Source organism: Canis lupus, chromosome 26 (genome assembly GCF_011100685.1).
Source record: "Canis lupus familiaris isolate Mischka breed German Shepherd chromosome 26, alternate assembly UU_Cfam_GSD_1.0, whole genome shotgun sequence".
NCBI classification, from domain to species: Eukaryota; Metazoa; Chordata; class Mammalia; order Carnivora; family Canidae; genus Canis; species Canis lupus.
This window is the reverse complement of record NC_049247.1, coordinates 8621103-8647493: the sequence shown is the minus strand read 5'-3', so window position 1 is coordinate 8647493 and position 26391 is coordinate 8621103. Positions and strand designations below refer to the sequence as shown.

The window sequence follows — 26391 nt, the reverse complement described above, 5'->3', positions numbered from 1 at the left end:
GAGACACAAGGAGAGAGGCAGAGACATAGGCAGAGGGAGAAGCAGGCTCCATGCAGGGAGCCCGATGTGGGACTCAATCCCGGGACCCCAGGTTCACACCCTGGGCCGAAGGCAGATGCTCAACTGCTGAGCCACCCAGGCATTCCAATTTTAGAATCTTTTTGACACATTACTCCTTCCCTGACTGGAACGACACTTATAAATTAAGTTTTTATGAGTTAGTTTACTTATATAATGATTCTTCCCATCCCATTACATAAACTATCTCTCCATTTATTCAAATGTTTTGTCTATTTCAAGTTTTCTTCACATAAATTCTGAGCACTTCTTATGTGACTTTTTAAAAAAAGATTTTATTTATTTATTCATAAGAGACACAGAGAAAGGCAGACACAGGCAGAGGGAGAAGCAGGCTCCCCACTGGGAACAGGGTACAGGACTCGATCTGGGAACTCCAGGATCATGCTCTGAGCCAAAGGCAGACACTCAATCACTGAGCCACCCAAGCATCCCCTTATGTGACATTTCTATTGAGTGCTATGAATAAGACCTATTTCCATTATGTTTTTTGATGATTATTGCTACAGTATAAGGAAGCTAAAGTGACCACTTTTCGAAAAGCCCTGTATAGGTCTAATGGTATATTAATCATTACTGTGGGCATAAAAATATTTTTTTAAATTTTTATTTATTTATGATAGTCAGAGAGAGAGAGAGAGAGAGAGAGAGAGAGAGAGGCAGAGACACAGGCAGAGGGAGAAGCAGGCTCCATGCACCAGGAGCCCGACATGGGATTCGATCCCGGGTCTCCAGGATCACGTCCCTGGGCCAAAGGCAGGTGCTAAACCGCTGCGCCACCCAGGGATCCCCATAAAAATATTTTTGAAAAAGTATTAGTATTTATGAGAAAACATCTAGCGCTGATAAATTTATGAGGCCTACTATGTCTTAAAGGACGTGCACGAGTCAGACAGAGAAGGAATGGCTAATCAAGTGCAATAATGGCATTGGCCAAGGATGGGTAATGTTCTGGTGGGGTCTAGAAAACTCTTGAGTACCAAAGTTAGACTGCATGGAGGATTCAAGATGGGGGTTAGTAGGAAAAAGGATCTGAAAGAGTTTGGGGATGGATCTGAATCCAAGCTAAGGAAGGAGTCTGTAGGTAATGAGAGCTTCTAAAGGCTTTTTAGCAAGTGAGTGACAAGATGATGAGTGAGCTTATACAGAGGGGGTAGGAATGGGCAGACACAAGGGCAATGCAGCAGAAATGCTGCAGGAATGCAGGCAATGCTGAAGGAATGCAGCAGAAGGGGACTCCTTTTTTTTTTTTTTTTTTTTTTAGAAGGGGACTCCTTACTCTTCCTCTTCCAGTCTGCCCACTCTCAAATCCTGCACAGTGGATCAGTATCAGTTCTGTGTATCTCTCTAGTCATGGGGAGGAGAGTACCTATTCATTCATATCTGCAACAGTTTCTTACTCGGCTCCCTGCTACCAGGCTTAGCCCCTGTAACCACTGACCTTGAGGTTTTGGTAACCTCTTTAGCTGGCACCTGTGTCCCAAGACTCATTCATGGAGCTTCCTACTGGAAATGGGTTCTCCCAACCCTGGGACAGGGATGAAAGGAACTCAGAGGAAGACAAGACTTTGAGGAGGATCCAGGAGTAAATTTTGATGGGATCAGAGAGGGCATCCCTCTGAGCTCCCTGTCTAGACTGTACAGCCTCGAGACTATACCAGGAGGAGGAGGTACTATGCAGGAGAGCCACCAGTGGTTTGGGGGTATGAAGTCCCCCAGGGCCTCAGAAGACTGGCTCTTTGGGGTACAGGGTCCCAGATTCTCCTGTGAGATCCTCTCCCCTGGATGAAGGCCAATGACTGGGTGGGTGGGAGACCAGAATGAATGAAAGGCCATTCATGCTGCTTAAGATGGGAATCGAATCGCCTCACCCCCTGATGCCCTGCAGAATTCAGGACAAAATCCAAACCCCTCAGCATACACTGAAAACCTCTCAGGCTTGGACCCCTACCACTGTCGCACACTCTTCTCAGCCTCCTTCTCCTTCTAGCTTCACCACACTGAGCTACCAGCAGTTAAGGCAACAGTCATACTCCTTCACCCCCAAGACTCTGCCATGCGGCTCCTTTAACCTAGAATGCCTTCCTCTGATACTATGCTGGCCAATTTCTACCTGTCCTTCAGGACCCACTCAGATCGTCTTTTCTAGAAAGCCTTCCCTAGTCCAATTGCCCAGGTTAGATGCCACTCCTCTGAGTGGTCTCCATGCCTAGGGCAGAACTGTCACCCACTCCTCTATCTCCCTTACTGCACTCCTTACTCAGTGAGCTCCATGAGGGCAGGGCTACACACCTAGCCCACCTTATAATCCTGGTGCTCATGAAGGTATGGTAAGGTATGAAAGAAGGCTAGATGGGAGAAGGGAAAGGGGAGGCAGGAGTCAGGGTAGCCTCCAGGTTCTGGCCTACTTGTCTGCCTGAGAAAACAATGGTAGAGAAGCCAAGAAAAATACCAGAGTGTTGGTTAGGGGTGGAGGGGAAAATTTTATTCATCGATTCAACTCACTTCCTTCTTTTTTTTTTTAAAGATTTTGTTAATTTGTTCATAAGCGACACACAGAGAGAGGCAGAAACACACGCACAGGGAGAAGCAGGCTTTATGCAGGGAGCCTGAAATGGACTCGATTCTGGGACTTCTGGATCATGACCTGAGCCAAAGGCAGACTCTCAACCGCTGAGCCACCCAGGCGTCCCCGATTCAACTCACTTCTAATGAGGGCCAACTATGTGGCAAAAATTGCGCTAGGCACTAGGGGCATAAGGGATATTATTCTTGCTCTTATGAAGTTTACATCTAGTGAAGAAAACAGACATTAATCCACTAATCTTAACAATAAATTTATAAATCATTAGATGATAGGATTAGCTGTTGACAGTTTAGCAGATGTAAACAAGCCTTTCATGAATTAGAACCTACATAATGAGAATAATCAATTAATTGGGATTATTAATTTTAATTTCATTATTTCCATGCTTCGTATTTAGAAGAAAGTCATAAGCAAAACTAACTCAAAAAAAAAAAAAATCATGAGGTCTTTTCTTGAGGGCACTATGGATTCAGCTCTAACTTCTATACCAGAGGTCCACAAACCACACCTAATTTTATAAATAAAGATTTACTGAAAGATAGTCATGTCCATTCATTTACATGGCTGCTTTTGCTCATCAATGGTAGAGGTAAGAAAGTTGCAACAGAGACCACTGGCCTGTGAACCTTAAAATATTTACTATGTGGCCTTTTACTGAAAAAGCTTGCTGACCCACATTCTAAATAGTTTATATCTAAAATTTGGTATTGACTAATACAAGAAAAAATGACATTCTAAAGTATGATCTCCAATGGAGCCAAAATCTGACTCTCAGGCTTATACTTATTAAGGCAGAAAAGCAGAATGATTTCTAACAAAGACTGAACCACTCAGTAGTCCAGATATCCAGAAAAATAATCTAATTACAACATACCATTCTCCAAACATTTTTACAATACTATAAGCAGATTCAATTTCCCATTGGTCATTAAGGTAGTTTCTCATGAGGGGAAGCTGGATGGGTCAGTCAGCTACGGGTCTGACTCTTGTTTCAGCTCAGGTCATGATTTCATGGGTAGTAAGATGGAGCATGGAGCATGGAGCCTGCTTGAGATTCTCTCTCTCCATCTGCCTCTGCCCCTCCACCTGCTTGTGCACATGTGTGCACTATTTCTCTCTCTCTCAAAATAAGTAAAATCTTAAAAAAAAAAAAAAAAGATAGTTTCTTATGGGAAAAACACATTGTACTTCCAAAAAGCAATCAATCTATTAAGTATCAATTGCTACAATTTGCTACAAGTCTAAATTTGAGGTGGCTATCTCTGAATATTATTTGGTCCCATTCCAAATAATTAACCTCTTTTAAGTGCTGTATTTTTCAAAGAGCTTTGAAATCTGAATTACAAGAAACAAATCATTCAGAAGATATTATTTACCTTGTAATCAACTGGGAATATCCTTTTCCACTGTTCTCCTATACAGTGTGAACTGTGAGAATTCCTAGATTTACATATCAGAAAAGTATAAACAAAGCTTTCCTGTTTAATTTTTTGTTACAAGTACTATGTCCACAACAAAAGCTGTAAAATTCAACTGCATTTTCCACCTTAGGCTATATACATGAGACTAGTCCACTTACACAAAAATGTGCACATTATCTGTTTACAAATCAGAGTGAAATGTAATTCAATCTCTGAATACAAAGATTTCCTTATATTCTTAACAAAGTATACCCTCTCTTCTTTTTTCCCTGCACTATCATCTGGCTGGATGCAAATAAGGGAGCGATACTCTTCCACATATTGGTTTGGACAGCATGGCTTCTTAATGCAAAATACTGGAAACCAGGTTTGGGTTTTTCAGCCTGGAAGATTTCTCACTTTTTGTCCCTAGATTTTTTATAATCTCGGTCCAATTTCATCAAAACTGCATGCGTTACAAACTTACGTGACAATTGGAACTGAACAGGCAGAAAAGACACTGAAATCCATGGAGCTGCAATCAGGATCACAACAGCAATTGACGTCACACTGTGCTGGAGTCAGGTCACAGACACACAGAGCAGCAACTATAGAAACAAAAGAGGTGGGATGCAGAACTTCACCATCAGCAGGGTGTGACTGCCCCCTGCCACTGCAAAGTACCAAAAGTCTATTTCATAAAAAGGTCCATTTTATTTTTCCTATTGCACTTTGGGGAAAACCTGTGAAGTGAAAATTAGTCCATTTGGATGCTTCTTAATCTGAGATTTCCCCAAAGTAGCTAATCATCTGACTCACTAGGAAATTTCTGTTTGTGCTCAACCTATAAAGACTGATTTGGTAAGCTATGAAACCCAGGCATTTGTGTTTTTCAAAAACTATCCAGGTGATGCTGATAACTTAAGAACCAGCATGCTAAAACATTTACTGGACCGTAAGAACCACTGGTCTAATAGAACAGATTCCCAAGTTCCTCCTGTGGAGATTCTGATTCAGAGGAAAAGCCCAATGAAGGCCACTAGTAATCAAGAGTTCTCAAACTTGTTTCTCTCTTCAAGTATCACCTGTGGCTTTGAAGTTGAGCCCACATTCACAAACTATTGACCAAGAATCAAATTGGCTCAGGTGCTTTGTACTTGGCATTTTGGAAATATCTTTGGTAATTTAGACAATAAAGCATAAGGGGGATAGAAATCTTTGCAACATTTTTCCTTTTTTTAGAGAGAGAGAGAGCACTGAGGAGGGGGGGGAGGGCCAGAGAGAGAGAGAATCTTAAGCAGGCTCCATACCCTAGGCGGAGCCCCCAGAGGGGTCCAATCTCACAACCCTGAGATTATGACCTAAGCCCAAACCAAGAGTTGGACGTTTAACAGATTGAACCACCCAGGTGCCCACACATTTAATTTTTAATAATAGTGACTCTGGATTTTTTTTTTTTTTTTTTTTTTTTTTAGGATTTTATTTATTTGGGAGACAGCGAGCAAGCACAAGCAGGCAGAGGAGCAGAGGGAGTGGAAAAAGCACACTTCCCATTGAGCAGGGAGCCTGGCATGGGGCTTGATCCCAGGACCCCAGGCAAAGGCTTAACTAACTGAGCCACCCAGGGTTTATCATTAAGCTCTTCCATCTTTAAAAGGGTCTTTTCCCCCATTTGATAAAATAAAATAGGGAACTAAAAATCCAGAGAGCCGGGGCACATGGGTGGTTCAACTGGTTAAGTGTCTGCCTTCAGCTAAGGTCATGATCTCAGGGTCCTGGGATCAAGCCAGGCATGGGGCTCTCTGCTCAGCTGGGAGTCTGCTTCTCCCTCTCCTACCCCTCCCTGCACTTATGTACGCACTCTCTTGCTTTCTCTCAAATAAAATCTTGAAAATTTTTTAAAAGCTTAAAAAATAGGGATCCCTGGGTGGCGCAGCAGTTTAGCGCCTGCCTTTGGCCCAGGGCGCGATCCTGGAGACCCGGGATCGAATCCCACATCGGGCTCCCGGTGCATGGAGCCTGCTTCTCCCTCTGCCTGTGTCTCTGCCTCTCTCTCTCTCTGTGTGACTATCATAAATAAAGTAAAAAAATAAAATAAAAGCTTAAAAAATAAAAATATTGAATTAATGGTAGTAATTATTGCTAGGAAGGAGAGAATAAAATCAAGCTTCAGTCTTATGTCTCCTTTTTCAAAACAATAATCTCATGCAAAACAAGGATCTCAAGCAAATGGTGGTAGAAAGTCTACACAGCATTCTGATTTGCACGTATGAACTATTTCACAATAAAAATGAGCTTTACAAAACCATTGCTCAATAAAGGTAAAATATTTTGGAAAGAAGTGTATGAATACAAAAAGGAAGGTTTTGCCAATAAATACATAAACCTTTCTCTTTTTTTTTTTTTAAGATTTTATTTATTTATTCATGAGAGACACAGAGAAAGAGGCAGAGACACAGACAGAGGGAGAAGCAGGCTCCATGCAGGGAGCTCGATGCGGGACTCAATCCCAGGTCTCCAGGATCAGGCCCTGGGCTGAAGGCGGCGCTAAACCGCTGAGCCACCTGGGCTGCCCTACATAATCCTTTCTTAATCTGAGACACAAAAGTCTTCCCCCTGAAGTTTACATACTTACCTCTAGACAAGTGCTCCTTTACGTGCTTAGTAAAATGAAAAATCAACTTGTGCATGCTAATGTAAAAAATTGTGTTTAGGGCAGCCCCGGTGATGCAGCGGTTTAGTGCCGCCTGCAGCCCAGGGCGTGATCCTGGAGACCCTGGATCGAGTCCTACGTCAGGCTCTCTGCATGGAGCCTGCTTCTCCCTCTGCCTGTGTCTCTGCGTCTCATTCTCTCTCTGTGTCTCTATGAATAAATAAATAAAATCTTTTAAAAAAATTGTGTTTAGGTTCCCTGCCTTATGTGTTTAAAATTACAATTTTGATTTTTCAGAACTCAGAACCTTTTTAAGTAGCTCTAAGACTAGTAAGGACAAAGCAATCATGTTTAATAACTACACTCAGGGATGAAAAAACCAAAAAGTCCCTCTCTGGGATGTGAGTATCCTTAATCTACCAACAAGTGTCTACTGAGCACTCCCAGGCTCTAAGTAGCACTCAGCTGCTCCTCTACACCTCTTAACATGGACATGCCTGGCTCTAGAGAAAGACACTAAGGAACAGAGCTCAGATCAAGAAGAAAATTATCACTTTTCTCTTCCACCTGTAACCCATCCAGCACAGTGTGTCCAGTTATCCACTCAGAGCCCCTGTTCCAACTCAGGCCAAGACTGTGTTATAATATCAAGCAAGGAATTGACCTACCTGAAAAATGGGGATAATCCACATCATAAGGGATTAAATGAGATACATTACAAACCAGAAGCTTAGCACAGGGCTTGCTATACAGTAAGCAGTTAATAAATGCCAGCTGTCATCTATTATTATTTTCATGGGTCTTAAGAGGGGTCCTTTAAGAAGATGAAGTGCAGGAATGCCTGGGTGGCTCAGTGGTTGAGTGATCCCAGAGTTCTGGGATGGAGTTCAAATCTGGCTCCCTGCATGGAGCCTGCTGCTCCTTCTGCCTGTGTCTCTGCCTCTCTATCTGTCTCTCTCATAAATAATATCTTTTTAAAAAAAAAAGATGAAGTGCAAATTCATCCCCTCTCCTGGTGCTGGAAAAACAGCCCTGAACACATGCCCTAATAACAATGATTCAAGAATAGCTTCATTTTGGGGATAAATCACATAAACAGATGGAATACTTAAATGGATAAAAAGACAACTGAGTCCAAAAACCTTGGAGAATTTTGGATATCGAATACTATGCCATCATCTGTCCCCATTTATCACATATTTACTTCCCCCGACTAATTCACGAAGTCCGATATAAAAGCTTTGTTTATATACACTAAGATACAAATGTATTTCTCTGTACTTTTCCTCACTCATTTATACTTTTACTTATACATTTATACTTACTCCTCACTAATTTATTTTATTTTATTTTATTTTATTTTTTTTTTTTTTTTTAGTGTTCTTTTTACTCCTCACTAATTTAAAAAGGAGGCCCTTTGGAGAAATGATGACTCAGGAACTGAAATCCTAGAGTCCAGGAGGTCACCCAAGGATGAGTTTTCTATTTACTAATACTGAGCCTTACTTAAGATCTTTTTCTCTTACTAAGGGGGAAAAATAGTGCATACCTATTGGAGTTAGAGGACATTTTTTAAAGTCAGAGGACCTAAAGGGGTTTTTTTTTGAGATCACAAACCCCTTTGAGAAACTGCTCACTGCTAACAACCGTCATCGAGAAAAATGCATATTCACAAAATTTTGCACTCGGAGTATCTCAGGGTCACAGCTATCCCTTCCAAGTCATCATGTCAAATCCGATTATAAAATATTCAGTAATGTCCAACTCCAGAATTAGACCACTTTCTAAGAAAGAGGTTAATTATCCCTCATGATGAATCTAAGTGGGCATAAACCCTCACCCCATAACTTCACACCTTCAACTCAACACAGGAGGCATCCTGGGGTTTCATAATTCGAGTCAACAGAAAAGGGCCTAGTCACATTTAGTAAACTAGACTTTTGGCGTCTCTTTTTGATAAACGAAAAGTTCAACACATCTTAAATGCATTCCATTTCCACAACTGCCCAGAAACTTTGGATTTACATAATTTCCGTCGCTGGCTGCAAAGGGGCAACGACTCGTGCATTTATTACCTTAAGCGTTAATGTTGTCCAGGACCACTGGAAGTAATTTTATAGATTTTATATTGTCCCACCTACGCTCTCTTGGGCCTCGGTTTTCCCTTCCGTATGAAAGGGACAATGAGGTCTACCCTACCGGTTGCTGAGACAATTAAGGCCCACGAAATACTCAGCAATGCCTGCGTACAGTGTTCAGTTAACGTTCGCTCTCATTAGGACATCCTCACCCGGGCTACCTGCTCCAGGTTGGATCATTCTGGATCCCTAGAACTACCACTTGGTACCCACCGTCCGTGACCGGGGTGGGCCTGGGGCCAGAGGATGGCACGGGGGCCTTGGGGGTTCCAGGGGGCCTAGGAGACAAGGCGGGTCGCAGAGTCGTCCGGGCCGCCTCCGCAGAGTTGAGGCCTTCCGTCGTCACAGGCTGAGGGGCCCTGGTCTGGGCGCTCACGGAGGCCCAGCAATCCAGGAGCATAAGCAGGAGCGGCGCGAGGCCCTGCGGCCCCATGGCCCCGCGGAACCCCACGCTACCAGCTGCCGGGACCGCGCGTTGCCTGGCAACCGCGGCGGGCTGGCGCGGGGCATTACGGGAAGGGTCCCACCAGGCCGCGCGCAGCGGCGGGGGCAGGGGGCGGGGCCTGAGCGAGACCGGCCTCTAGGAGCGAGAGCAGGGATAGGGGCGGAGACGGGGGTGGGTGGGGGTGGGGGTGGGGGTGGGGACAGGGGACGGGGCGGACGGGGGCGGGGGCGGGGGGGGGGGTCGGGGGCCGGGGGGGGGGGGGGGGGCCGGGGGGGGGGCCGGGGGCCGGAGGCGGGACGGAGACCGGGACCGGGCGGAGTCGGGGTGGGACGAGGGCCTCGGATCTAGGGCTGTGTCGGGGCAAAGGACTTGTGAATCCCCGCGGTGGTTTCCAAACAGACTGCAGTGCTTGCGTATTTCCAGGTCCTGTCTCAGTAAGTCTAGGGCAGTGTTCAGGAATCCATATTTTTAACAAATGTCCTGACAAAACTAGTGAGGGGGACGGAAATTTGGGATCCTATCTCCTAAAGCTACTATCGAAAGAGCATAGAGAGCGCTTCATCGTCCTTGAATTTTCTGTCACGCACTGTCAACACTAGCTTTGCCTTTTTTTGTTGTAGATGGCCAGATCTAAGGAGGTCGTCAGACAACTTCTATTCACCCTGCTGTGATAAGGGGGACAAATGAACACAAGTTTTTTTTACAAACAAAAAATTGACAAAAATTAAGTAAAATGATATATACGTTTTAAAGGAAAAAAAAAACTGTATATGACTCTATAAAATGACCTGGGGACCACAAGTTAGGAAAGAGCCTCCAATCTACATTGGCTTTTTTTTTTTTTTTTACATTGGCTTGTTTATAAAGGTACCCCATTGGAGGGATGCTAGCTATCTTTTTATTTATTTATGATAGTCACAGAGAGAGACACAGGCAGAGGGAGAAGCAGGCTCCATGCACCGGGAGCCCGACGTGGGATTCGATCCCGGGTCTCCAGGATCGCGCCCTGGGCCAAAGGCAGGCGCCAAACCGCTGCGCCACCCAGGGATCCCGGATGCTAGCTATCTTTGACACTTAATCTCCTTACAATTCAGAAGCAAATGTCAAATCGAAATATCATGGTATTTACTCAAGAAACACATTTACCAATTCAGAAAAAATGCCAAAACATACATATACCTATTTATATAGCAAAGCTAAATCATCAAAGTGGCAGCTTGAGCACCTTTCTCTGGCACACCTGACAAAGCGTAGAAAAATATAACTGGATCAAAGGTATACTACAGATAGTTCCTTTTTTTTTTTCTACAAAGGATTGCTTTAACATCTGACTGAAATTCTGAACCATTTTTAACAGCTGATGTAATGCTTCCCTTAAAAAAACAAACAAAACTGTATTTCCCAAACCTTTATTTCGTAACTTCTAAATCCAGGATTTATTGTTTTTATAAACCTTCTCTTTACTTCCAGGTACTACTTCCTTTTCTATTCCTTGATATCTGTGAATCTCTTTGTCTTGTTTTTTTTTTTTTTTTTTTTTTTTTTGATCTTTTTTTCTATTTTGAAATTAGGCTGTTGGATTAAACTTTGATGAAGAATCCTTTGACTCACATTTTCATTTTATGGTTTGGGAAATCATCTCACCACCCTTTTTGTCCAATCTCAAACACTTGGTAGGTTGCCCAAAGGTAATTTTATGACATCCTGCAAAGTTGAAATGAGGGCTACATTAACTCAGATCCATTTTGCAAATCTTGGGAATATTGAAACTTTTCACTTCACAGGTGACCACTTCTGCCAGGCTTTTTTCATCTTTCTCCCTTTTTTCTGCCCTGCCCTTGTTAGGTTCCCTCATTAGGATGGAAGGACACAAGGAAAACCAATATCAATTTCCATATCTTATCTAAAACTGCATCATTTCAGTTGTGCATAAACGTTTGTGATTAAAAATGTCCATCTGTTTCTCTAGGATTATTGGCGATTTCAATTCCTTACAGCCTGTGCCAACATTGGGAGGAATAAAGACAATTCAGCTTTTTGGAATTCTGCATTTGGAAGCTGCCTTATATGAGGAGCCTAAAAATCCAAAGACAGGAGTGGCTAGGTGGAAAAATAGCTAAGGCTGACTTTCTAAGGCAGCATTAACCACTGTCTTGGTCTTTGGTGTAGTTTGGGGTGAACTTGTTTCTAACCTGTCTATAATTAGGTATCCAGTTTTTCCTATCTTTATTCAACTTAGCCAAATATCTTATAGATAGGGAGGCAGAACCATCAAGTTTCTAAAGGAATTACTTAGCACTACAAAGAGATCAAGGTTGTGTGAGAATAAAGGATTGACTACCATTTTGACTGAAGTGAGCAGTCCAGTAATTGATTTCTAAATCAACACCCAGGAGAAAAGAAGATAATCCTCAGCTTCTCTCCTCTTCCCATTCTTCATGTGCCCAGTCAACCACCAGGCGCTATTCTTGTTCTGAAACATTATTGGGACAGGAAGACTATTTGAGCAGACTTCACATTCTTGGAAGTTCTCAAATTTACAAGTTTGACCTTTTCTGAAATGAAGTAATAAATATAGTCACAGACACTCGCAAGAATGAAATAAGAATTCCTTGTTTGCCAGACAACTTTAAACCTGCATCCTATTAATAGACCATACTGCAGTTCCAATAAACTAGTTGGATTTTTTAAGAATAACTTTCGGTTTTATCATTTGCATATTGAAACATTTCAATCACAATGAAAGTTACTAAAAAGAACACCACTGAACACTGTACTGTGATCAGATTTGACATTTTGCCATACTTACTCCATATTTCTTTTTAGTCAGTTTCATGAGGGATATTTTATATACAGTATAAATTTGTGTACAGTTTTTGCCATACAGGTTTTTCTTATGCATCAATGTACAGCTTTTTTGGTATAGCTTTATGAGTTTTAACAAACACATACAATCATGCCACCACAATTACAATCAAGATATAGAACAATTTTACCGCCCCCAAACCCCTCCCACTAGCCCAGGCCTTTAGGACAGTGATCTATGTTCTGTCCCTAAGGTTTTCCCTTCTCCAGAATGTTACATCAATGGATCATACAGTATGCAGCCATTTGAGCCTGGCTTTTCACTTAGCCTAATGCCTTTGAGATCTATCCATGTTGCTTATGTCAACAATCCATTCCTTTTTATTATTATTGTGTAAAAAATAAATGACATTAAACTTACCATCATAATTTTTTAACGATTTTATTTATTTATTCATGAGAGACACAGAGAAAGAGGCAGAGACGTAGGCAGAGGGAGAAGCAGGCTCCCTGTGAGGAGCCCGGGATCGTGACTTGAGCCAAAGGCAGATGCTCAACAACTGAGCCACCCCAGTGTCCCCCATCATAATAATTTTTAAGTGTATAGTTCAGTAGTGTTGAGTGTTTTCACATTGTTGTGCAATAGATCTCTAGAACTTCTTTCTCTTAAAACACTAAATACTAATCCCCCTGCTCTTCCTCCCAGCCTTTTCTATCCACCTTTCTATTTTCAGTTTTTGTGATTTTTTTTAAAGATTTTATTTATTTGCTAGAGAGAGAACAAGCAGCAGGGAGAGGCAGAGGGAGTGGGAAAAGTAGGCTCCCTGCTCGACGCAGATGCCAGGCTTCATCTTTAGTACCCTGAGATCGTGACCTGAGCTGAAGGCAGATGCTTAACTGACTGAGCCACCCAGGTGCCCTGTTTTTGTAATTCTGACTACTTTAGATATTTCATATAAATGGAACCATACAAGTGGTTCCTTTTGAGACTGGCTTATTGCAATAGCATAATATCCTTGAGGTTTATTGAGGTTGTAGCATGTGACAGGATTTCCTTCTTTTTAAGGCTGCGTATTATTTCATTATATATATAAAAAATATATATACCATATTTCTTCTTTTATTTTTTAAAGACTTTATTTATTCGAGAGACAGAGAGAGGGAGGCAGAGACACAGGCAGAGGGAGAAGCAGGCTCCATGCAGGGAGCCCAATGTGAGACTCGATCCCAGGACCCGAGGACCACACCCTGGGCCAAAGGCAGGCACTTAAACCGCTGAGCCACCCAGGGATCCCTACCACATTTCTTTTTGAAAAAGAATTTATCTGAGTGTGGTTGATACCCAATGTTACATTAGTTTCAGGTGTACAACATAGTGATTCAGCAAGTTTATATATGATGCTGTGCTCCCCACAAGTATAGCTACCATCTGTAACCATATAACACTATTAAAATATCATTGCATAGTCTTGGCACCCTTGTCGAAAATCATTTGGCTATATACGTGAGGGATTATTTCATTCCACTCCTTTTTATTGCTGACAAGTATTCCATGATGGATATACCATAATTTAATCATTCACCAGTTGAAGGTATTTGAGTCTTTCCACTTTTTGTAATTACCAATAAAGTCACTGAAAGAATTCATATATGGATTTTGTATGAACATACATTTTCATTTCTCTTGGGATTATACACCTAGGAGTAAAATTTCTATATTGTATGGTGGGTGTCTGTTTAATTTTAAAAGAAACTGCCCAACTTTTTTCCAAAGTGACTTAACATTGTACATTCCCACGAACCATGTATGAGATTTCTAGTTGCTCCACATGCTCATAAAAACTTGGTAGAGTCAGTTTTGTTTCCATTTTCACTTTTAACTATTCTAATAAGTGTGTGGCGGTATCTCATTGTGGCTTTATTAGTTGGCTTTTAATAAATTCAGTCATCTCATGACAACACCCTTACACTGCATTTTAATCTTGGGGTGCCAAAAGCATTTGCCAAATATCTTTTTTTTTTTTTAAGATTTTATTCATCCATTCATGAAAGACACAGAGAGGGAGAAAGAGAGAGAGAGAGAGAGAGGCAGAGACACAGGCAGAGGGAGAAGCAGGCTCCATGCAGGGAGCCTGACGTGGGACTCAATCCCGGGTCTCTAGGATCATGCCCTGGGCCGAAGGCCGGCACCAAAACCACTGAGCCACCTGGGCTGCCCATTTGCTAAATATCAAATGAAGAAATGAATTCTTAATTTTTCTGTAAACAAAGAGCCTCAAAAAAATGGGAGTTGGCCTCTTGGTGCCACAGAGGGGCACTGCTCTTTCCTCCCCCACTTCTATTTTTATTTCTGTGCAGTAAACATGTTTTCATCATTGTCCTCAGGACCTGCAGGTAGTTCTGCTTTTATTCAGCCCTTACTGGAAACCTGTTAGTGAACTCTTCTTAAGGCCTGAACCTCCTTCATTTTGCCCTGTCATGGGGTCAGTCACTTCTGCTATAGCTTGTTTCAAAGCATACACCTTTTATTAACCTAAATTTATTGGAAAGAATCTGGAGACCAAAGAAAAGTAAGCACAAGATTGGGTAAGCCTATGTCAAAAGCATCAACCTCACACTGTTAAAGCCCATTTTCCTTACCCAAAATCAGGACCCATGATCTGGCAAGTCTGTGTGTGGTTATGAAGACAGTGAAAAAATTGGAATGTCCTGGAAACTTCAGAATTATCACGGCCATAGTTATGAAAAATCTGGATGGAATAGACACTAATCCCAAACTCCAGAATCCCCATTTCTACATTATTGTCAATTTATTAAGGGGAGGAAATGGCCTAATGAAAAAAGATTTATTTTATCTAGGTCTGTTTGGACATGCAAGCAAACCAATACCTCTTTTTGATTGAGATCATTTGTGAATTCCTTAAAAGAAAGAATAAATGTCCTTCCAATCTGAATCTAGCTACAAATTCTCCCTCAAAGGCGGCTTCTTACTATATGGAATAATAAAATATTAGTCATATTTTAACTTCTATCCTTTCCAACATAAATCATGAACAGGCCTAAAAGTTTCCTTTTAAAATGTTCTCTTTAGGGATCCCTGGGTGGCTCAGTGGTTCGGCGCCTGCCTTTGGCCCGGGGCGTGATCCTGGAGTCCCGGGATCGAATCCCACGTCAGGCTCCCTGCATGGAGCCTGCTTGTGTCTCTGCCTCTCTCTGTGTGTCTGTCATGAATCTTTTTTAAAAAAAGATTTTATTCATGAGAGACACAGAGAGAAGCAGAGACACAGGCAGAGGGAGGAGAAACAGGCTCCTTGCAGGGAATCCAATGTGAGACTCAATCCCAGGACTCTGGGATCATGCCCTGAGCCAAAGGCAGACACTCAACCGCTGAGCCACCCAGGTGTCCCTTAAAATTTTTTTAAAGGGATGACACTGAAGGAAATCATTTGGCTACCTGGTAACTTCTGTTGGCCAGTAGTCACCATGATTTGCAGACCGGCCCTCTGTTTTGACATTTCAGAAACAAAATCTTTCCAGATCAGCCCAGAATTACTGGGTAATGATAAGCAGATCTGCCAGAGGTCAGAAGAGATGTCCATTTATTGCTCCTACTTATCCTTCAGATTTTACCTCTTCCAGGAGGCCCTCCACCCCTGACCCACCAAGGAGGCAGACTTACAAATTTTAGAGCAAGACCAGTTTGGGCTAATCTAGTTCCATCTCTTATTAACTTGGTACTTTTCTGATAAAAGCTTTCATACTGATGATTCCAACTAAAATCAAGACTATGAGGCACCTGTCTGGCTTAGTTGGTAGTGCCTATGACCCTTGATCTCCGGGTTGTAAGTCTGAGTCCCATTTTGAATGTAGAGATTACCTAAAAATCTTTTTAAAAATCAAAAAATAGGGAATCCCTGGGTGGCTCAGCAGTTTAGCGCCTGCCTTCGGCCCAGGGCCTGATCCTGGAGTCCCGGGATGGAGTCCCACATCAGGCTCCCTGCATGGAGCCTGCTTCTCCCTCTGCCTGTGTCTCTGCCTCTCTCTCTCTCTCTCTCTCTCTCTCTTTGTGTGTGTGTCTCTCATGAGTAAATAAATAAAATATTTAAAAATAAATAAATAAATAAAAATAAAATCAAGACTAGAGGGGTTTTATCTAACTATATTCATCTTGCATATGTATTTCTTTTGTCCCACACCATAAAGGTTGGTTCTCAATAATTCCAACATAATTTATTACTTGATTTACCCCACAATATACACTTAGCACAGTGCTAAGTCTCAGAATAACAATTCCAATACTATCACCGAACACATGGGTATTTTAAAAATAGGAGATTTCTTTTTAGCTGCATGCTTTCATTTAATCCCTGTGTTTTTATCATGTTGCCACCACTCTTCTCTGAATGCTATCTCTGAACTTAGAGCTGTTCTGTTTGTTGTTCTCCAAAGAATAAACACCTAATCCTCTGCAAGGATCAAGGCAAGGTGTCACAGGAGGGGAATCTGAGGTTATGTTATTGGATTCCTAGTACATGTTACTGGTACAATTAATGGTCTGCTTTCAATCCCATCTCTCACCCCAGGCACCTGGAATCTTCGATCCCTGAGCCCTTCTAGGGCTCTGCAGCTGCAACTGACTTGCTCCTCATTGGCAAGACCTTCTGTAAGACCTAGGGTTTTTCCATTGAGCTAAACCATCCATCTACTTTCTAGCCTACAAAAGGGATTTGACCTCTCTCACAAGCAGTCATCACATCACCTCTTTGTGAGAATTTAGACCTTTTTCTTCTGTCATGTTAGGTAGTGTTTCAGGAGAGCACAGAGATAAGTGCATGGGTTCTAGACACCCAGTTTCTTTATGTAAACATTTTCCATATCAGGAGTACAGAGGTAGCAGAGTGAATGGTAAAAAGTACACCCACAGTGTTTGGGTTCAGATCCCTGGTTCTGCTACTTGTGAGCTGTGTAATCTTGGGCATGCTTTCTGCACTCAGATTCCTCACTTATAAAATGGGGATGATAAGGGGACTGGTTGCAAAATTGTGTGTGTGGCATGGTATTGAACACTTATTAAGCACTCCAAAGCACTTTAAAAACGTTATTAAAGAAAGGGTATAGGGTTCCTTCATTGGAAAGGATGAAATGGAGTGCCTGGCAGGCTCAGTCAGTAGAGAATGTGACTCCTGATCTTTGGGTCATGAGTTCAAGCCCCATGTTTGGCATAACTTACTTTAAAAAAAAAAAAAAAAAAGGAAAGGACAAAATTATATCAATTAATTCTGCCAAAAGGTAAAGGAGAATAGGGATCCCTGGGTGGCTCAACAGTTAAGTGTCTGCCTTTGGCCCAGGGTGTGATTCTGGAGTCCTGGGATCAAGTCCCCCATGGGGCTCCCTGCATGGATCCTGCTTCTCCCTCTGCCTATCTCTCTGCCTCTCTCTCTGTGTCTCTCATGAATAAATAAATAAAATCTTTAAAAAAAGAAAAGACAAAGGATAACAGTTAATTCTCTGGTGATGTCCTGAAGTTGACTGTATTCTCCTCAGGGCTTTAGCAGCTCTGAATCTTGCAGTTTCATTTTTGTCCTCCAGGTGGCAACCTTTATCACCAAAACTTTGTTCCTCAGCCAAAGCTGACCCTGAGGGGAAAATATACCCTCTATTTTTATTCTTTCATTGTTTTGATCATTTAGTCAGTAACTATTTACTGAGTACCTTCTCTGTGCCAGGAACCGTGGAAACAGCAGTAGTCAAGCACACACCCCCATTGTCTTCTCAGAACTTAATGATTTGCAACAGCTCTGGAATTTAATTCAAAGAAGCTTAAGAGGACCCTTCCTCCCCCACATTCTTTCCTCCAGAAAATCTTCCCCCTGAATAAGCAAGCATGAGGTACAAGCCCTAATTGGAGTCCTACAAAGAAACAGAATGTCCTCTTGAGTGAAAATGATGCTGTAAAGGACATTATTTATTACCAATAATTTTTCAGGCCTATCTGCACTTAAAGATTTTCATAAGTTCCACTCTCCAAGGAAAGAAAGGGTTGGGAGGCTAAGGGGCATCGAGATAATCACCAATGCAGAGACAGGTATTGGGGTGTTGGAGTGGGTGGATGGGAAGACTTAAGTATTAGAGGCCAGAGATAACAACTCTCAAAATGTACCCCCCAACCCCCAATTTTAAGCCATACATCTTTTGAAGAAAAACTATCCAGAATTTGGAAATAAGACCAAGAGAGGGCAGCATAGTTCTTTCAATGTTATCTAGGACATTGTTGGACAAGCCCATCCTAGGATGAATTCTCTAGCAGGGGTCTAGAAACTTCCTGTAAATGTCCGTATGGTAAATATTTCAGGCTTTCAGGCTATATGCTCAACGATGCAACTCTGTTGTCTTAACACTCTCTCGTAGAGCAAAGGCAGCCTCAGACAACATATAAACAAGTGGCTGTGACTGTATTCCAATAAAACTTTATTACAAATATAAGCAGCAGGGCCAGATTTGGTCCCTTACTATATATGTCAGCCAAGGAATATACCTTTGTTTGCCTAGCTATTTACTATTGGTTAAAGGCTCAGTTTTTTTGTCTGGTAGAGTTTCAAATTTCTATCCAGTACAAAAAAAGAACCCTGAAACTTATAGTTTTTATAACCCTGTAAAGATTAACCAGTTTTGTATTTAAGTTTCCTACTTCTCAAAATGCTCTCTGAGCCAGTTTTACTGCCTCACTCTTTCCTCTTTAACAAGTTGAATAAATTTTTCACATGGGTATATCCTCTGTTTGAATGAGTCATGTTGTAACTTTTGAAATTGTTTTTTGTTATACTTATGTTGTTCTCCATAAGTTACTAAAACCCATTACCTTAGAGCCCTGTGTTATCATGGAGGGTAGCAAAGAAAGAATTTAGGAATTGCAGTCCAATCTGTTACCAGACTCAGAGGAGAGAAACCCCCTGTGGTAGGGACAGAGTTTTTGTGCTTTTGGCAACGAATTTTTTTAAAGCCCGTATCATTTCTCCCCAATTCCCTTTGACACGAATAAGGGACAATTCTTTATATTTCCAAACAATAGATTAATGGGAGGATTCGTTTTATCTTACCCAGTCTCAGGTGATCTCTAGGATTTCACTTCCACATTTTAGTCCTGAAATCCTGGCCTCCTCCAATCTACTTTTTTTAAAACAAACTCTTCGCCAGGGTGTTATAAACTGAATGTTGACATCCCTCAAAATTCATATGTTAAAGCCCTAATCCCCAGTGTGACTGTAATTGGAGACAGGGCTTTTAGGAGATAATTAAAGTTAAATGAGGTCATAAGGATGGGGATTATGGATGACGTCATAGGCAAACCAAAAAGAGAGGCCTCAGGAGTACCTAACCACACTGGCACCCTGATCTCAGACTTCCAGAACTGTGAGAAAATAAATGTCTGTTATTTAAGCCACTCAGTTTATGGTATTTTGTTATGGCAGTCCAAGCTAAGACATGGCCAAACGTATTCCCAGCCCAGCAGGTTTGCACTGGCTGTTCCCTCTGCCTGGAATGTCCTTCTTCCAGAACTATGAATGGTTGGCTGTTTTTTCTCAACTTTTCATTTAGGTTTCAGATCAAAGAATACCTTTCAGAGTGGCCTTCTATGCTCATCCTAATGGAGCCTCCCCGCTGCAGTCATTTACCTGATCACTAATGAGATCGGCTATCTCTTCACATGTGTATTGGACAACTAGGATTTCTCTTCAGAAATGCCCTTGTTAAAAGATGAACTTGAGGCATATTAAAAATTTTAGGAGTTTACTTAACACAATTCATTTGAATCAGGCAGTGCCAAACCAGAAGTGGTTAGAGGAACTCCACTAACAGGAGCTAGGAGCAAGACTTCCAGAGAAAACCAGGAAACATAGCAAGGAAATCTCCTGACTGGTTGTACCTAAAAGTGATTGCCTTATGTGAAAGAGCCCAGTTTGGCTGTTTGTGACAGGTTGTCCTTGGGTTTGAATTTCTTAAACTTGAGGAATTTACAGACTTAGGCTTAGCTTTGAGTTTGCTTATATAGGTTCTTAGGGCACTAAGCCACCTCATTCTAACGGCCTCCATGTTTAATTAATGTAACGCCTCATTAGTAATTTTTCTTTCTTTTTTTTCACTTTTCTATTTTGTTTATTTTCTTTATTAATGTGAAGAAGCTCTTTATGTACTCTGGATACTAATCCTTTTTTGACTTTATGCATTACAAATCTCTTGATCTTTGGCTTATCTTTTTTTTTAAGATTTATTTATTTATTTATTTATTTATTTATTTATTTATTTATGAGAGAGAGAGAGAGAGAGAGAGGTAGAGACACAGGAGGAGGGAGAAGCAGGCTCCATGCTGGGAGCCTGATGTGGGACTCGATCCTGGGACTCCAGGATCGCGCCTCCGGCCAAAGGCAGGAGCTAAACCACTGAGCCACCCAGGGATCCCAGGCTTACCTTTTAAAAAAAAAATATTCTAATGATGCCTTTTGTTGTGCAGAAGCTTTTAAAAATGTTACCTGTGGTAAAATATGCATAACATAAAATTCAAGGTGCCCTTTTTAAGTATATGTTTAGAGGTACTAAGTACATTCACATTGCAGCCATCACCATCACCCATCTCTGCAGCCATCACCATCATCCATCTCTAGAATTTCTTACATCCTGCAAATTGAAACTCTATATACATGAAAAAATAACTCCCCATTCCCTCTACTCTTAAGTCCACAGCAACCACTATTCTCTTTTCTATCTTTATAAATGTGACTACTCTAAGTACCTCATTTTAGTGGAATCCTATAGTATTTATCATTTTGTGTCTGGCTTTATACCTACTTAGCATAACATCTTGAAAAGTCATCCATGCTCAAGCAGGTATCATAATTTCCTTCCTTTCTAAGGCTAATATTTCATTGTATGGCTAGACCACATTTTGTGTATCTATTCATCCGTGGCTAAACACTTCGGTTGCTTACTCCTTTGGACTATTGTGAATAATAAAGCTATGAACATGGATGTACAAATAACCATTCAAGTTCTTTTGGGTATGCCCAGAAATGGAATTGCTGGATCATATGGTAATTCTATATTTACTTTCTGAGGAACCGTCATACTAATTTCCATAGCAGCTACAACAGTTCACAGTTCATAAGGGTTATGAACCAACAGTTCATAAGTGTTCCAACTTCTCCACATCCTTGGTAACATCTTGTTATTTTCTAGTTTACTATTATTACTATAATAATTATTATTATTATAAATAAAATACTATAAATAAAAATTATTATTTTATAGTAACCATTCTAATGTATGTGAGGTGCTATCTCTGTGGTTTTGATTTTTATATCCCTAATGATTAGTGATGTTGAGCATCTTTGCCTGTACTTTTTTTTTTTTTAATTTTTGTTTATTTATGATAGTCACAGAGAGAGAGAGAGAGAGAGAGAGAGAGAGAGGCAGGCTCCATGCACCGGGAGCCCGACGTGGGATTCGATCCCGGGTCTCCAGGATCGCGCCCTGGGCCAAAGGCAGGCGCCAAACCGCTGCGCCACCCAGGGATCCCTTTGCCTGTACTTCTTGGTCACTCATGTATATTCTTAGAAATTTCTTTTCAAGTCCTTAGCCCATTTTTTATCCTTTGTGTGTGTGTGTGTGTGTGTGTGTGTGTGTTGTTGTTGTTGAGTTGTCAGAGTTCTTTATATATTCTGGATATTAACTCTTTATTAGATATATCATTTGCATATATTTTCTCCCATTCCATGATTGCCTTTTCATTCTGTTGATTATGATCTTTGATGAACAGAAATTTAAATTTTGATTTAGTAGGATTTATCTATTTTTTCTTCCGTTGCCTGTGTTTTTGGAGTCATAAGTCAAAAATCACTGCCAATCCAATGTCTTCTCTTCTATATTTTCTTCTAAAACTTTTATAGTTTTAGCTTTCATATATAGCTCTTTGATTCATTTTGAGGAAATTTTAATGTAGTCAAATTGGTCAAAATTTTTCTTAACAATGTGTACATTTTTATAATGTGTACAATGTGTACATTATTATAATTTTATATGGGATCCCTGGGTGGCGCAGCGGTTTGGCGCCTGCCTTTGGCCCGGGGCGCGATCCTGGAGACCCGGGATCGAATCCCACGTCGGGCTCCCGGTGCACGGAGCCTGCTTCTCCCTCTGCCTGTGTCTCTGCCTCTCTTTATTTATTTATGATAGTCACAGAGAGAGAGAGAGGCAGAGACACAGGCAGAGGGAGAAGCAGGCTCCATGCACCGGGAGCCCGACGTGGGATTCGATCCCGGATCTCCAGGATCGCACCCTGGGCCAAAGGCAGGAGCCAAACCGCTGCGCCACCCAGGGATCCCCTCCTTCCAAAAACTTTAAAGATTTGCTTTTGACTCCTGGAATTTACTCTAGTATACTGTGTGAGTTAGGGGTCTAGTTTAGCTTTTTTTTTTTTCCCAGAGAGATAACCAATGTCCTCACACCATTTAAAAAATTTTTTTTTTTTCCTTGGGGCACCTGGCTAGCTAGGTTGGTGGAACATGTGACTCTTGATCTTGAGGTTGTGGGTTTGAGTCTCATGTTGGGTGTAGAGATTACTTAACAATAAAATATTTTTAAAAATAATAATAGGGGCACCTAGGTGGCTCAGTCTATTGAGCATCCAACTCTTGGTTTCAGCTCAGGTGGTGGTTTCAGCGTCTTTGAACAGAGCCCCAATGCTCAGTGTGGAGTCTTCTTGAGATTCTCTTCCTCTCTCTATGCCCCTCTCCTGCTTACACTCTTCCTTTCTCTCTTTCTCTCTTTAAAATGAATGAATAAATATTTAAAATAATAATAATAGTTTTTTCCATTAAACTGTAATATTACCTCACTTCCTCTCAAGTTTCCATAGATGCATGAGTCTCTTCCTCCTCTTAATATCTATCTGCTTAGCTGAGCCTTTCCCTTTCATATCTGTCTGGTCAGTCTACTAAGACCATGGTTCTAGCTTTAAAAAAATCCCTGCCTTCTAGTGGAGAAAGCTAATCCCGCATTTGTGTTGCATTCTTCCACTGGTTCTGTTCTGTAGCATGACAGAAGCATTTTTTTTTTCAGAAGCATATTTTTAAAAACAACTTCATCCCTCCCTGATAGTCTCAGCAAACCTGTTTCCCAGAGACAAAGTCTTCTGGGCATAAGCTTCATTAACTGCCTTCTTAGCTGCTAGGTTTTCATTAGTTTTCTCTAACTCAACCCATAAAGAAACATTATCTTCTATATAATAAGGGCCCTAATTTTTCATTTGTTGTCATTAATAAAATACACCATTCTTTTTTTATGATTTTATTTATTTATTTGAGAGTGAGAGAAAGCACAAGCAGGGGGAACACCAAAGGAAGAGGGAGAAATAGACTCCCCCCTGATCAGGGAGCCTGACTTGGGACTGGATCCCAGGATCCCAGGATCATGACCTGAGCTGAAGGCAGCCGCTCAACCTACTGAGCCACCCAAGTGCCCCTATACCCCCATTCTATAGGTAAAGTCAGAGTCTGGAGCTCCCTAAATCCAAAGCCATTACCATGGTTAATGCAATTAACAAATCAAAGCCATTCTGGGATCACAGTCGTGAAATGAGCCTTACCAGCCAAATGACAAACCAAATGTGAAGAAATCAGTCCCTCCATGGGTCTGGTTCATGGCCCCAAAGGAAGCTCAGAACAACCTACAGAAGGATGGATTTTGGGCTGTTAACTCTGTGGTATCCACCTACACCCTGTGTTCACACTGCAAGGAAGCTACAATCTCATAAAGAGCTCTGCTGACCCTGTATAATTTAGCTGCCTTTGCTGTTTTATACTTTAAAAGCTTTGTTGGAAGCTTTGTTGGAAGACATACTACAAGAAGCAAAATCTGTCCAGGAAGCAAAATGTTTAGAGACTAAAATTCTGCCCTCTTTAAGGTAAAGCCTTTCCTGGGACAAAAAGATTTTCCCCCCAATCACCTAATCCCTGTCCTTGCCACCTGCTGAGGTCAAAACTGTGCTCACAGGGGTTAGGTCAAGGCCAGCTCAAGAGGCCCTTGTACTCAGGCCCCTGCCAGTTAAAATCCTGCCAAATGACTGTAGTTGTCACAAACTGCCCAGGTCAAAACCCACTTGACCCATAATTACCTTTGAGCCTAGAGCCCTGACTGCACCAGAAACTTGATCTCCATGTTCTATTTTAGCCCCCAAATGCCAGTCCTCATGCCTGCCTCTCAAAGTTTTCTAAAGAGAAAATTAACATGTTGGGGGTGTATGAAGCAATCATTGATTGACCATTCTCAACCTTTCCAAATTCTAAACCCCTGAGAAGTAGATGTATGTAAGAATCAGGCAGCTGGGGCTCAAAAGTATCAGCTTTACTGATAAAGCTGATTGGTGATCATGGCTTCTTTATGATCTCAGTTTCCCCTCTGGATTACATTGAGTCACCTGATCATACAGGCTGGATTACTGCAAGCCTCCCTCATAGGGACAGGTTCCCCAAGATGGAGGAGGAAAAATGAGTACCCAAAGTCAGGCCACAGCGAGAAAGAAAAAAAATAAAAGGGACTGGGCAGCATGCTCAGCATCTCTTCCCAAGCGTGCTAATCAGACAATCACTCCTTAGCCTATGGAGGTACAAAAGGAAGAGCTCAGTAATTTTCTTTCACTAGTTTTTCTAGTGAGGAGTGAGAGCTCCTCCTCCTATGTGAATAAGCAAAGGATAAGTTCCCTTCTTGCAGCTCTTTGGTTTGGGGACTTATTCTTGGTTCAATAAATGTAACCATGGTACCTGGGTCACATGATGTGTTTGTCAGGATTCACAGTATTGCAAACCAAACTCAAACAGATTAAAGCAAATGGGGAATTAGTAGGAGTTCAGGGACTGCTCCTTTTTCAGGCAAACCTGGATTTGGGGGTTTGCTCAATGTCTCCAAGCCTGTTTCTTACCATCTATAGATTCTGCTTCTCTTTGTATTGCCTTTATTCTCAGGCTTTTCCCAAGTAGTGGCAAAAATGACCAGGCTTGCATTCCACCAGCTTACAAACCCTGGTGAGAATTTCTCCTTTTTTTTTCTTCTGATTTTATTTCCTTTTTTTTTTTTTTTTTTTTTTTTTTTTTTTTTATGATAGTCACACAGAGAGAGAGAGAGGCAGAGACACAGGCAGAGGGAGAAGCAGGCTCCATGCACCGGGAGCCCGATGTGGGATTCGATCCCAGGTCTCCAGGATCGCGCCCTGGGCCAAAGGCAGGCGCCAAACCGCTGCGCCATCCAGGGATCCCTGATTTTATTTCTTTTGAGAGAGGGAGAGAGAGCCCAGAGGGAGAGGGAGAAACAGACTCACCCCCTGAGCAGGGAGCACAATGCGGGGCTACAACCTAGGATCCCAAGATCATGACCTAAGCTGAAGGCAGACACTTAATTGTCTGAACCACCCAGGCGCCCTAAGAATTTCTCCTTTTTATACTTTCAGCAAAATTGCATAGTGGGGTTTTGTTGGCCTACCTTGGGTCATATGCCTTCCCTCTGATCCATCACTGTGACCAAGAGAATGCAATGCTCTGATTGGTCAGACCTGGGCCATATGTCACCTCTGGTCCAGTTCCACCCAATCTGCATGAACCGAGGAGGTGTTGGATTATACCTCCAAGGAAAATCAAAATACTATTATCAGAAAATGGGGAGAATGGATTCTAGGTAGGATGGATGGATTCTAGAATCATTGTATATGACCATCATATACAATGCAAAGCAAGGTAAGTTCAATGAAAAGAACAGCCTATGGTAGTTCCTTCAAAAGGGCTTTGCAAGAGCTTCCTGGACACCTCTCCAGTTCAGCCCAGCTCTATCTTTTAACTTCATATGGGATGAACATGTTACTTGCTCCCTTTCTTCAGCTGTAAAATAAGTTGTTCTATGTGATCTCCTAAGTTCTTTTATTTAAAAGCATTCACTTACTAGATTTATTTAGCACCTGTACAAGCCAGACACTGTTCTGGAGACTTGAGGTAAAGTAGTGAATAAAAGACAAAAATCCCCTGCTCTTGTAGATCTTACATTTTAGTCAGGGAGGAGTCAAACAATAAACAAAATAACTAAGTCCAATGTGCTATGAAGGAAGCAGCACGTGGGACTGTTGGGTAGTCACGCAGGTTAGTAGTCAGAGCAGATGGTACAGGTAAAGGACATGGCAAGTGCTCAAACTATGCTGTCTATTCTCACACTCTTCTCATCACTACTGTTTATTATCTTATTATAATTTC

At 41.7% G+C, this 26391-nt stretch overlaps 1 protein-coding gene across 7 annotated transcripts in view; it reads right to left on the bottom strand.

Annotated features, from left to right (window-relative positions):
* The window catches only part of TCTN1 (tectonic family member 1), a 37833-nt gene extending 28472 nt beyond the window's left edge, over nucleotides 1-9361 (bottom strand). For 4 of the 7 annotated variants that reach the window (XM_038575055.1, XM_038575058.1, XM_038575057.1 and 1 more), the window contains exons 1-2: nucleotides 9070-9361; nucleotides 4553-4673 (exon numbers count right to left, since the gene is read on the bottom strand). In XM_038575055.1, the coding sequence (XP_038430983.1) occupies nucleotides 4553-4673; nucleotides 9070-9289 (341 nt within the window). In that variant the 5' untranslated portion in view covers nucleotides 9290-9361. Of the gene's footprint in view, nucleotides 1-4552; nucleotides 4675-9069 lie in introns of those variants that run through there. The other 3 variants (XM_038575059.1, XM_038575060.1, XM_038575061.1) reach the window with 2 other exon arrangements.
* Nucleotides 9362-26391: the final 17030 nt, after the last annotated feature.